At 39.7% G+C, this 13,566-nt stretch overlaps 1 protein-coding gene across 1 annotated transcript in view; it reads right to left on the bottom strand.

The window, feature by feature from the left end:
- ADAMTSL3 (ADAMTS like 3) overlaps nt 1–13,566 on the bottom strand; it is a 160,354-nt gene that overhangs the window by 17,212 nt on the left and 129,576 nt on the right. The window contains exons 20-22 of the mRNA XM_089538311.1: nt 4,613–5,708; nt 2,346–2,473; nt 1,356–1,484 (exon numbers count right to left, since the gene is read on the bottom strand). Coding sequence (XP_089394437.1) covers nt 1,356–1,484; nt 2,346–2,473; nt 4,613–5,708 — 1,353 coding nt within the window. The remainder of the gene's footprint in view (nt 1–1,355; nt 1,485–2,345; nt 2,474–4,612; nt 5,709–13,566) is intronic.

Below are 13,566 nucleotides of genomic sequence, written 5' to 3'. Positions count from 1 at the left end.
TGCGAGAAAAAGTAAGCATCACTGAGCGGGGAAAACAGGACAAAACAGGACACGTATTTGCATAACATTTATATATGCTCATTTATAGGTTGCCTAAATACTCTAATAGCATTAGATCTTGGAAGCTAAGCAGAGTTCATCTCTGCTTAGTACTAGAGATAGCCAATGAATATCAGGTATTGCAGGCTACATTTCAGTGGAAGGAACTGGCAAAACCACCTCTCAGTATTCCATGCCTAAGAAAACCCTACTTTTGAAAAGTAGTGTTCAAAGCTCTGTATATGTGGATATTTGGCTAACTACCAACCTGTTACAGTAGCATTTGCTTACAAGCAGCATGAATGAAAGCAAGAAAAAAACAACCTCCCAAAATGCTAAAAAGCAACATCTTATATAACTGACATACAATCAATTGCATATACAAAAATCACACACACACACATGCACACATTACAAATTGAAATTTGCAGTGCCAAAGGCCTCTTGGGCAGACGTGTGCGAACAGGGAATGTTCCTTGAAACAGGAAATGATTGTATGTTTGGAATGAAATAACACCTTTCTAGGAGCACAATTTGCATTATAAATTTGAAATATATAAAGAGATGATTTTTGTACATGCGGTTGAGTTCCCTGTTGAGTATACCAGTTGTGTGCTTTTAGCCTCTGCTTACAGCCAGTTCTAGTCTGGCAAGGTGCTGAGCTGACAGCGAGGCAGACTTCTGTGGCTTGGCATCCAATAAGCGTAATCCTCTTTGTCTCCTTACAGAAGCCACAGCTCCTGGCTAGAATAGGCTACAGACAGGCCTATTCTGCCATTGGGAGTCCATGCAGAGCTTTCAAGATGAGTCTGAGATCAGTGGACAACGCTTTTGACCATAAGGCATGATCCGGACAAACAAGGCTCTCAAACACAGATGGACTGTGAAAACTATTATAGAGAAAGGAAGAAGAAGAGATGTGCTGTTCAAATTTCTGAGACATTTTTGAGAATGCTAACACTTTGAAGATCTTCTGCAACTCTAGAGGACATGAAACACTGTGGTTGGGCATACATGGTCTTCTGGAAAATCTTGGAAGCAAGAGTCTATCTCTGTCTTTCCGTCTCCATATATGTTTGTCACTCTTTCTCTCTATATATACTGCAAGCCACTTTGAACCCCATCTTATTAGATAGGTGGGATATAATAAGTCAGTCAATTAATCAATCAGTCAATCAATATATATTTGAGAGCAAAAGGTAAGGGACACAGTATTCATGAGGATGGCATGCCTAACAATGTCTGCCCCTCCAGGGATATATCTCCAGGTGTAACCATGTTGCTAAGCAGCAAAATATAAAGCTTACATGCTGTACCTTTCAGTGGACAGTCCAGCATAATGTTTATTCCTGTTCTTGCCAGGACAGTACCTCCAACAACCACAGAAAGGTTCCGAAGTTCAAACGTTGTGATATTTCTTACTGAAGACAATATAGCAGGAGCTTCTACAGAAGAGAGTTACAGGGGAAAAAACAAAAATAATTTTGGCAGAAATTTTTATTCTTTTCATAGTCCAGGGTAACCAAATAAAAGAATCCCAGGGTGGGCACTAGGCAAAGGAAGGATCAGACTGGCAGATATTGGTCATGCCCTATTTTTCTAGTTTTCATTGCAATTTCTTCCTCCCTCTCCTCTTACTGGTAACCACTTATTTAACCAGTAATCTATCCTACCAATCACAGGGCTACTGCAATTATTGTGGTCACTTACATTCTCTCTGTTCTGATCCAAAAGACTGCCTTCTTCTTTATGTCTAGCTGAACGGTATATAGGGCCATGCAATGGACAACTTCTTTTTAAAGGATATCTCATTACATAAGTTGAGTGTCCCTTATCCAAAATGCTTGGGTACAGAAGAGTTTGGGATTTTGCATTTTTTAAAATTTTGGAATATTTGCATATACATAATGAGATATTTTGGAGATGGAACCCAAGTCTAAACATGAAACAGCAGTTTTATACATTTGTATATTTATATATTTTTAAATAATATTGTGTATGAAACAAAGTTTGTGTACACTGAATCATCAGTACGCAAAAGTGTCAATATCTGAACCACTCATGTGGAGGATTTTGGAGCATTTTGGATTTTGGAATTCTGGATAAGGGATACTTGGATTAATAACAAGTTATCATAAGAAGGTTTGGGAAATATGTGAAATCAATAAGTCTTTTAGTGACTATTGACTGATTATTTGCATAAAATAAAACTTTTTAAAAATGCAAGGCATACAGGGAGTCAGGAATTTTTTAAAACCTGAGAGATTATAATAAAGAAAGTAGCTCAATAATAACAGAAAATCTACCTGCATAAAACAGAGCAGATGTTTCTATGTCAGAACCAAAGTCATTCTCCACTGTACACTGATAAACACCCATATCTTTCTTGGTGGGATTCAAAATTCGGATTTTGTCACTGGCTTCCATAATCACACTGCAGAAGGTTTAAAGAAAATATAAGGTTTAGTAGGGACACGGTGGCTCAGAGGTTAAGACGCTGACTCTGACAATCGCAAGGTTGACACGTTGGCAGTTCAAAGCCGAAGCACCATGTGATGGAGTGAGCTTCCATCACTAGTCCCAGTTTTTGCCAAACCAGCAGTTTGAAAGCATGTAAAAGTGCAAATAGATAAATAGGTACCACTTCGGTGGGAAGGCAAGAACGTTCCATGCAGTCATGCTGGCCACACGATCATGGAATCGTCTTTTGACAATGCTGGCTCCCTCGGCCTAATAATGGAGATGAGCAGCACCTCCTACAGTTGGACACGACTTGACAATCATGTCAAAGTGGAAACCTTTACCTTTACTATTTTAAAGCACATGGGATGTGGAGAATCATTATTCAAATGCTGCCAGGAAACAGAGAAAAGGGATCCTCCACCAAAGTTCAACAAATCACCAGAATTCTCTAGAATCTTATCTCAAGTACCATTACCATGAACCTACATGCCCCATAAAGGTCTAATAATATGCCTCTAATGACATGACTAACAATCCCTAGGTCCAACTTGATGCAGACCTCACAGAGGGCTTTTACTACTGCTGCCCCTTCTCTCTGGAATAAGCTCCCTGCAGAGCTTCGCTCCGCCGCCTCATTAGCTGTCTTTAAGACACAGCTGAAAACATATCTATTCCGGCTGGCCTTCCCACCTTAGACTGTCTGGTTTTTTTCCTGCTCTCCTTTTCCCTTTCGGCCCCGGACCGTTGTAAACTCCTTCTCTCTTCTCCTTGCCCCTGACATGTATATTTTATTGTCTTCCTGTTCCCGTTTTTGTACTAATGTTTTTAACTGTTATATTGTATTTTTTATCTTGTATTGGAATGTTTTAATAATTTTGTAAGCCGCCCTGATCATACCTATGGAAGGGCGGGGTAGAAATAAAATTTATTATTATTATTATTATTATTATTATTATTATTATTATTAATCTTGTTGCTGCTATATTTTTATTAACAGGTATGTGTTTGGGAGGGGAAATAGTGATCCCAGCACCATAGGATATTAAGCAAGAACGGGGTGGTTAAACCTTCCTTTCCCAGCCATGTCCGACATTACCACAAAGAAGTAGTTCCTATTGTTTACCATAAAACCATTGAGAAAAGCCCTTCTCCACATCTTTCTGCCCTTGAAGGCCTTACTGTCGCCCATTTATTAACTCAATATTTACTGTATATAAGCATGTATAAGTCTAGAAATTTTAGTCTAATAATTTACCCCCTAAAACTGGGTCGACTTATCCACCTAAAAAGCACTGAAAAGAGCACCAAACCCCTCTATTCTGTCCACTTCTAATCTTTTTGAATACCTGGATTGGAAAAGCACCAATAGTTACGCCTGCCAGAATTTAAAAAGTTTTTTGGCATCATTTTCCTTAGCTTCATCATTTATATCTTTTGTTTCGTGCCTTTTACCCTCGACTTATCCAGAGTCTTATCAAAATCCATAATTTTGGCCTCAAAAACTGTCCTTGATTTATACATGAGGTCAACCTATAGCTGAGTATATATGGTAATTATCAAGTTAAGTACTTCTCCCACCATCCTATATCATGCTCATACTCTTATACCTTTTAGGCCAATACAACAAGAATACACTCATACAATGTATGTAGCATAGTGTTTTCATCAACAATAGCTAGAAATAATTTTGAACACTATGATAAAGTCAAGTGGCCCAGAACACCAGTGTTTAATAGTTGTGAAAAACTGATACTGTTTGTCAGTTGAAATGTAGTTTGTAGCAAGAGGTCTCCGACAATCCTGGGGAGAGAGATGAGGAATATAGACAAGAAAAGAGAACTGTAAGGAAGCCTGTGTGGCACAGTGGTTTGTGTGTTGGACTATGAGACCAAGGGTTCGATTCTTGCTCACCCATGAAACCCCTTGGGTTGAATATCCACATTGTGTTATTCAAGGTAAATTCAAAATTGGGAGGAAGAGGTGGTGATGGCTACTTGTTTAAAAGATTTTAATACCGAAAATCTATATACTAATTCTGTAACTTAGAAAGTGAGAAAGATCACATGGATCATTTAAAAAGTACAGAAAGATTTCAATTTACTGTACTTACCTTTCAGAGAATTTTAAGTCTGTCCCATCTTTCATCCAAGTATATTTAGGGTTGCTAACCCCAAGTGTTTCACAAACCAAATTTACAACCTGGACATCCTTTGATAAAAAAAGGGTACTCCCAACATGCACAGTTATTGTTTTGTTTGAATAAACCTTTGGCCCTCCTTTTTGCTTTACAATAACTGGGTTCCCTTGGCTTATTGTCATTGTACTGCCTTGTGGCTTTGTGCTGAGATTATCAAACAAATCTGGAGATTTGGCAGGTTTCCTGGAAGACAACTTCTCTTCTTGTGGTTCCTTCAGTTTTTCAGAAATGGCCTGTGGTGGTTTGGATAATTCAGCAATCAACTGATAGATGAGATGGGAAGCCAAGTCATCATTGACTTCTCCAACCTCAACAAGATGACTCAAATTCTTTATCAGCTCCTCAAAATGTACTGTGTCCATACTGTAAGCCCCAGGGAGAACCACTGCCTCAAGTCGCTTGTTTTTGAATTCACGAGAGCCATATTCTTCTGCTGAATTTCTTGTATGGGCTTCAAGATGTCGCAGGAAAGGCTGATCATTGACTTGGCCATCACCTACATACTGTTCACTCTTCTGGCTCCACAGCTGCCACATCTGGCTCATTTTATGCCACTTTGCTCCAAAGCTGTTGGCCTCATTATGTTCTGTGTTGCTGCTCCCACTCGGGGGCTTTCTAAAAATGGGTGGCTCTATTAGCTTGTTGTCTGTGCCAATGAGCTTCAGAACAAACAATTCCTGTACTGAGCCTGCAATACACTTGTACACTCCAATATCTGAAGCCTCAAGACTATTTATCTTGAGTGATCCTGATTTTGTGATGCCAAGCCTCTTTGAAATTTGGAGCTGCTGTCCATCTTTCTCCCACTGGATAAGTGACTTCTGGAATCTCCGAACTGGGCATTTGATGATGACAGAAGTTTTGGGAAGCAAGTATGCTCGGCTTCCGATAGTAAAATTAATGCGTTTTTCTTGCCTCGTCTGTATGTAGACTCTGTGGATGCTGAGAATCTGTGGCCCATGGGAAGCATACTTTCCAAACAGTTTTGATTTCGTTTCTTGCTTCACCTCTGAAATGACAAAGGCATACTGAAAAAACAACAACAAACATTTGATCACTATTCAGCTAAGACATCTGTTTTTATTTAATATCTGGGAACATCAATTCTTGAAGAGTAGGCAACTTGTGGCTGTTGGATTGCCTTGTAGCGCCAAGATAGTAATTGGGAGGGGATAATGGGAATGGCAGTCCAACAAATTCTGGAGGTCTGCATGTTCCCAGCTCCTGATTTACCTCCAAGTGCTTCATATCATTCTTTGGGTATACGGTGTTTTATTTTTATGAGTACTGTAGTTATAAACTACTTTTTCTAAAAAAAAATAAATTGAAAATGGTGTAAACAAATCATAAAGCATGCAATATAAAACAACAATAAAATCAATATAAAATAAAACTATTATCCATAGAAGTATCATACACAGTGAGCTACTCTACATCAGGAAGACCTTCATAAGCAGATATGTTTTAGCTTAAATACCCTAAAGTTACTAGATTCTGTCTGATCTTGGAAGCTAACCAGGGTCAGCACTGGTTAGTACTAGAATGGGAGCCTGTCAACAAATACCAGGTGCTGTGGGCTGTGTTTCAGAGGAAAGAACTGGCAAAACCACCTCTGAATATTCTTGACTAAAAAAACCCTATGAAATTCACGGGGTTGCCATAAGTCAACAGGTGACCTGAAGGTGCACACACACCCATATATACATGCACCTAAAAATTAGGAATTATTGCCATATGTATAATATCAGATGGAAGACTATTCCATATTATGGGGACCACCATCCTAAATACCCTGCTTTTAAGAATTGTGGAGTGGGCCTCAGGAATGTATGGCACTAGCAGAATGCTTTCTCCAGAGGACTTCAACAACCAAAAGGGTTTACAGGGGAGAACCTTGTCTCTCAGATAAAAAGATCCCAAGTCATTTAGGGATGTGCACGTTATAACAACAAAACCATAAACCTGGCCCAGTGGAGAAAAGGCAACAAGTTATACATTAGCAACAGGATAGCAATAGCATGTACATTCCTATACTGCTTATCAGTGAATGCAGCACACTCTAAGTGGTTTACAATCTGTAAGCCAATTGCTCCCAACAAGCTGGGGATTCATTTTACCGACCTACGAAAAGATGGAAGGTTAAGTCAACCTTGGAACCCTGGGATTGAATTTACAATGTTGTGGCTGCAATACTGGCATTTAACCACTTTGCCACCAGGACACCAGGATATTCTAGTATAGACATTCCAGATCGGTTGCTGTTTCAGAAACAGCCTTAAAGACAGTCTCACAAGAACACATTACATATGTAATACCACGAGATTACCGATGCCTGGGCTATTATGGTCAAACTATCCCAACCTAAGCCACAACAAAAGTTAACCAAAAATACTGTGAGACACTGAAGTCACATAGATCTCTAGCAACAAAGATGGACTGAGGAATGCCAAGAACCTAGAAAAATTGCTATTCTGATGCCCAATTTCTTGACCTGGAGGAGCCAAGGCAACACCTCCAACTTCTTGGAGTGTCCCCAGACTGTGTATTACTGCATGGCATCATGCACAATATATTTTACAGCAGTGCCATAGTTGCTCAGCCCTGTTTGAAATCAAGTCTGCTTAGTTGGTTCATTTCTGCACAATACACAAATTGCCTCCAGTACTGAGTTTATTAATTTTTTAAAAGTGGACTCTACTTTAATAACAATGCAGTTCAAACCATTTGTTTTAATGGAAACATTCCAGTATTTATGTTGTCCATTTCCAAAAAGCCCAAAACGAATACGGAGTGAGTGTGACTTTAAAATTTAAATATTTTTGAGTTGTCTCGTGTTTACACTAACCTATTCCAAAGAGAATCAAATGTATGGTTATGAATATGTACACAAATATCTAATTGGTAAGGCTTTTTTCGTTATCCCATTTCTTTTAAAGAATGTCTGGTTCATTTCTCATTGGCAACGTAGAGCTTGAGGCCAGTCTGTTAGTCTCCCACATATGAGTTGGTGGCAAGTCTGAGTAAAAACGTTTTGGAAGTGAAAAATTGACATCATGTATACTGTAGTGTACAGCCAGAGGATGCAGACAGGATCCTTGGAGAAGTAAAATCCATAATGTGTTTCCTAGACCTTGTTCTCTCTTCATAAAAAAGTATTTTGGGAGAGGTGACTGTACAAGTGATGAAAGGGAGTTATCCGAAGGATATTTGCAGAAAGGCAGGGTTCAACATGCCTAAAAGTTGTAAGACCTTCACTGAAAATTCAATCCCTGGATCCTACTATCCTCAGTAATTAGCAGCCACTTTCCAATATTTCATTTTGGGACAAAGTTTTGGAGCTTGGGTTACATACAATATAACCTCCAGTGATTCCTAGATGTAATGGACTAGCTAAATCCTAAATGTTATCACCTAAAACTTGCCCATGAGGAATAACAGCAGAGACACAAAATCTGGAGACCATCTCTGTTATTTGTTGATCTGAATCATCAAACAGTAATGTTAGATAACATTTTTCCAATCCGCCTGGAAAATCCTGTAGGATTGGGCTGATCAAATCAGAGCGGATGCCTCAATAAGACATGGGCCAGAGTCTCCGTCTACATTTGTACAAGTACAGATACGTTGATCATATGGCAGAATTTCCCCTCCAGTACTGCTATTGGAAGCACAGTAAAACGTGCCGCAGAGAAGGCATGTCTATCGTAAGTTTAGGAACTGTTAAAACAGAGTGGTTTTTATATTGTCTGGGCCCCTTCATGGGTCAAACCACGTTCTAAATGAATATCCATGGAGTGTGGAAAGCATTTCCATCATGTATGGAGCTTCCTGGACCCTGTGAGTGTCAAAACTAAATTTTGAGATATGTTTCAAAAATGGATTTTTTATACATAGATTCAAGCATCCACTGTTTGAAAATGTTCAAAAAAAGTATAAATTTCAAATATCAAACCTTGATTTTCCATTTTTATAAGGGACACCATTTTGTTATGTCATTATATTTAATGGGACTTCAGCGTCCACAGATTTTGTTACCCACAGGGGATCTTGGAACCAAACCCCAGCAGATAACAAGGGTCCACTGTATATACGATAGTTCTTCCATAGCTGCCCCTCACATTTTTAATCTTCTGATTTCTTGCCTGCAATCTCTGTTCTAATCAATGTTTGGTCCAAGGTATGGGAAATCTTTAACTATTTCAATTTCCTCATTTTCTTGGTTGAATTTATGTACATCCTCCATGGTCATTACTTTTACGTTCTTTATGTTTAACATTAGGCCTGCCTTTGTGTTTTCTTCTTTGCTGTTTTTAGTGATTGTTCCAAGTCTGTGATGCTTTCCACTAGTAGTATGGTGCTCTGGAAGCTTACAGGCAGAAAAATGGCTTCTTAAAATAAGCATTATGAATTAATTAGTATTGGACAGTATGGCTCTTACAGACTAAAGTCTGTTACAGACTATAGATGAGACAGTGATGTATGCATATATCTTCCAACAAAGGCTATCCTTCACAGAGTCAACTAGTAAGTCATGGAGAATGGCCTCAACCCAACCTTCCCCCTGAATATTACTTTTCTATATTCAAAGATTTTAAAATAATAATAATTGTGTGTGCAAGTCTGACATGATAATCTAGCAAAAACTTTACCATATGATTCTGCTGATTGTGTACCTCTGAGGTATTAATTAACATAAATCCTCTCAAAAAACTGAATTTCCAGTCCTCATTCCTTTTACATAACATGTTCCTCAACCACTAGTACCATTCTTTTATGTTTTTCCATGTTTTGTTCCTTCTTAGAATAGAATAGCAGAAGCTGACAGTATTTTTTCAACATCACTCTCCACCAAGTAATTTGTAGACTGGACACACTGCCACACATATATCCACAATTAATTAAATTCAGATAGATATGCAGCTCAAAAATATTTTATTAAATGCAGTGCCAAGGACATTCCTCTAAGTCCATGGAGCTTTATTTAAAGTGGTGTTTTGTACCTCAGGATCTTGGCATGTGAACTGGCCATGGAGTCCAAGAAAAGACGTTTCGAATTATGCACGAACCAACAATTATTCCAACTCCTATTTTGTTTGGGGAGTTGCTTTCGGGGAGCTATGACATGTAAAGCCAAAGAAGGATGCTCAGTACATTAAGGGATGCTTGCACTGGAGCCCCACACCTGCGGCAAAGCCAGTATCTCCCTCCCTCACATATCTTAGGAGTTTATCACACGGGAGGAATTTCTCTTAATTTCGAATGAAAAGAAAGTGGGGCCAGAACGCATTCACGTGAATTTGCTAGTTCAGCGAATTTACATGAATTCGAATTGCATTCAAACTGACTTCCCATTGCCTGAAAATAGCTTGCCATTGCCCAAAACTGCGTGCGGTAGTCTATCATGCAATAATGTGAAACCCCATGATTGCATTCAGACTGACTTCCCATTGTCCAAAACTGTGTGTGGTAGTCTATCACGCAATAACGTTAAACCCCATGATTGCGTTTGGATTGCCATTGGATTATACTTCCAATTTTCCTTGTCTGATAACATCCTCTGTGAAAAATTTCAGAGCACCACACAGATAACAGGTAAAAGTCAGAGCGCCAATCAGTGGTGTCGCTGAGGGTGTGCGGTGCAGTGGACTACACCGGGTGACACCACAGAGAGGGGTGTCACCTGGTGGATAGTGCACCCCAGGGGGGAGGCCTTCCAGGTTCCACACAGAATTCGGAAAGCCGGGGGGAGGAGGAGACTGCTTTCTGTATCCTGGCTTGGAAGTACAAGGGGGCACCCTCTGGGTCCCATACAGCCATGGCCATAAGGAACTTGGAAGGCCGGGGTGGCTGGCTGGTTACCTTCCGGGTCCTGTGTAGCACTCAGTAGAGTGCTCCCAGTAAAGGAGGGGAGGCTGCTGAGTGGGCCACGCATGGCCTCCATGGCGCTGCCATAGCACCATTCTTAGCACCACAGTTGGGGGGGTGCCCTTTTGGCCCCACCCCAGAAATCCCACCCCTCGCACCAAGTGACAGGAACTGTATGTCCTCAATATGACTTTGGTACTTACAAAGCGGATGAAAATACATACTGGATAATTCTTTCGCACCTAATTACAGTAGCAAGACTAATTGCAGCAAAGAACTGGAAATTAGAAATGCCACCAACTACAGAGAAACAGGTGTCTAAAATAGATATGAGAGAAATGGATTATCTAACCCATCTAGTAAATAAAAAAAAATCAATGAACAAAGTACAAAAAGAGTGGCTTCCAGTTATGCATTTTTGGAGGAATATTTGAAACAGGACAAGAAAATACCTTTGGTTTATATAGAAGGTTATGATGTTAAAAAGGAAATTGGTCTTATTTAAATGACGAACTGCATGGAAGTTTACATGAACACAATGTTTATTTTGTATTCGTTTTCATTATGTGATGAATAATAAAAATAATAAAAAAGAAATTAATTTCTTTGTGAACATTCTAAACAGCTACACAATTCTGGGAAACAATAGACTTTCTGAGAATGTGGTGACAAAACATGGACAACACTAGAGTTCGGTGCAGCTATGAAGGCAGTTTCTTCCTGTGTGCATGATCACAAGAAACGTTGTGTGCTCTGCCTCAGTAGTTCAGTGACATTCACTTACAGGTTCTCACCATGTACAGAAGTAGCAAGTGCTGAGTACATATTTTTGCTACTGAACAGTTATTTTCACAACCAATTTTTACTTCTGTTTGTTTTTAATGGAGGCAGTAGAGTAGTACAATCAGTACATTTGACAGATCAAGCTGAAATTTGGCACAAAAAACTTGGGTAAGTACTCTTTCTTTCTTTCTTTCTTTCTTTCTTCTTCCTCAACCATAAAAGTTCGTAACATTGCTTCAAGCCTTCACAGACCCCTTGTGAGGACACCGAGGGGGACCTCCAAGGTCTGTGGACCACAAGTTAAGAACCTCTGACCTACAGCACTGCTTCACAAGCCATCTGATGTGAGGGACCAGCAATTACTATTATTTCCCCAGAGTCCCAGGAAACCAGTGCCATATTTGTATCTGTTGGATACAATTATTATTATCATTCCTGAAAATTTCCCAAGCAGCAGCTGCAAATGGCTCTTGTGCTGACACTGGTCCAAGGACCAGCACATTGAGAAGTGCTGCCGTGTGTGTGTGTGTGTGTGTGTGTGCGCGCGCGCCTTCAAGTTGCCTGTGGACTTATGGTGACCTCATAAATTTCATAGGGTCTTCTTAGGCATATAATACTCAGATGTGGCTTAGCCAGTTCCTTCCTCTGAAATATAGCCTAAATCACCTGGTATTTGTTGGAGGTGTCCCATCCAAGTGCCACCTAGAGATGACCCTGCTTAGCTTCTAAGATCAGACAGGATCCTGTTCAACCAAGAATAGTAGGAGTCAAAATCTAATGGCCATGCTCAAACACTTTTTGGATCCTGGCCATTCTGTACAACAGGCCTGGGAACATATGGCCCATAAAATATTATGGCATGCAACTTCCATCAGCAATTGTGCCCTAGCCAATAATGAGGACTGATGAGAAATCTACTTCCACATTCAGAGGGCCATACATTTTCCAAAGCTATACTGTATTGTTTTCTGCAGAGTCTGGAAAAGTTACCTTTCTGGACTGTAACTCTCAGTATCCTCCAGCCAGCATGACTACCAGGAACCGAGCAACAGGAGTTGTAGTTCAAAAGGTACTTTTCCAACCTTTAGTTTGGCCAAGTCATCACTAATATTACACTATCAATATTAAATTTGCCCTGATAAAGACTGGTTTGTGTGGGTTTAAAGAATTAAACATGTCCATATGCAAAGCAATAGGACTTACATATATTTTCTGAAACAGACACAATGGCTGCAATGCTAAATGTGCTTTTGCTGGCAGAGCCCCATTAACCTCAGCAAAGCTCTATCGCTGCCAGAACAAGTACACACTCAACCACAACCAGGATCTGTTCACACAAAAGAACAGTCAGACGCCTAAATGGTTATCATTTTACATATGAACTACTTAACATCCTTAAAGATGCTTTCCAAACAATTACATAATCAGATTTCAGACCCCACTACAACACTTCTGACAACAAACAGAAACAAATTGAGGGAGGAGGATCACTATCATCACCTTCACAATCTCATCTGGTGGGAATGTGAGAGAAAGCCTTCTTGGTGGCTGCTTCTCAGCTTTAGCACTTCCTAGGAAGATCAGACTGGTTCTGTATTTGCTGTTGTTCTATCAGCATGTGAAAACATGTCTGTTCCAACAGGCTTTGGGGGGATTGCAAAGGTTTTTAATAGTCTGATGTTGTACTGATCTTTTTAAAAAATATATGTTTTAAATCAGTGAATTCCAAGCCTTGATCCTCCAGATGCTTTGGACTTCAGTTCTCATAATTCCTGGCTGTTGCCCAAGTTGGGTAGGGCTTCTGGGAGCTGTAGTCCAAAACACCCAGAGAACGAAAGTTTAGGAATCACTGTTTTAAATGGTTTTAATTATATAGATAATTTAATGTTTTACAACATGTATGCTTGTATACACATTTTTAAAATGGGACAGTGAGGTGATCAGTGGAATCTGACTCAACATTGTTTTCCAATCCGTCGTGGGAAAAGCCAATCTCAACAACAGCTTCAACATTCAGGGGCAGTTATCAAATTGGTGTTGGGTGTGATTTTCTTCCACCAATGTACAGAAGATGCCACACACTCGATCATTTAATCCAACACCATGGATGTCCTTGAACCTCTGCAGGCACTCATGGTTTTATCCGTTGAGTGGATACTTCATGCCAGGGCATTTCAGTGGCTTCCATTTCTAAGGCACATAACCAAGTTCCAATATCT

This window comes from Sceloporus occidentalis, unplaced genomic scaffold, assembly GCF_023333645.1.
Source record: "Sceloporus occidentalis isolate IW3139 unplaced genomic scaffold, rSceOcc1.0.p SCAF_9, whole genome shotgun sequence".
Taxonomy (NCBI): Eukaryota; Metazoa; Chordata; class Lepidosauria; order Squamata; family Phrynosomatidae; genus Sceloporus; species Sceloporus occidentalis.
This window is presented reverse-complemented; position numbering and strand designations above follow the sequence as displayed.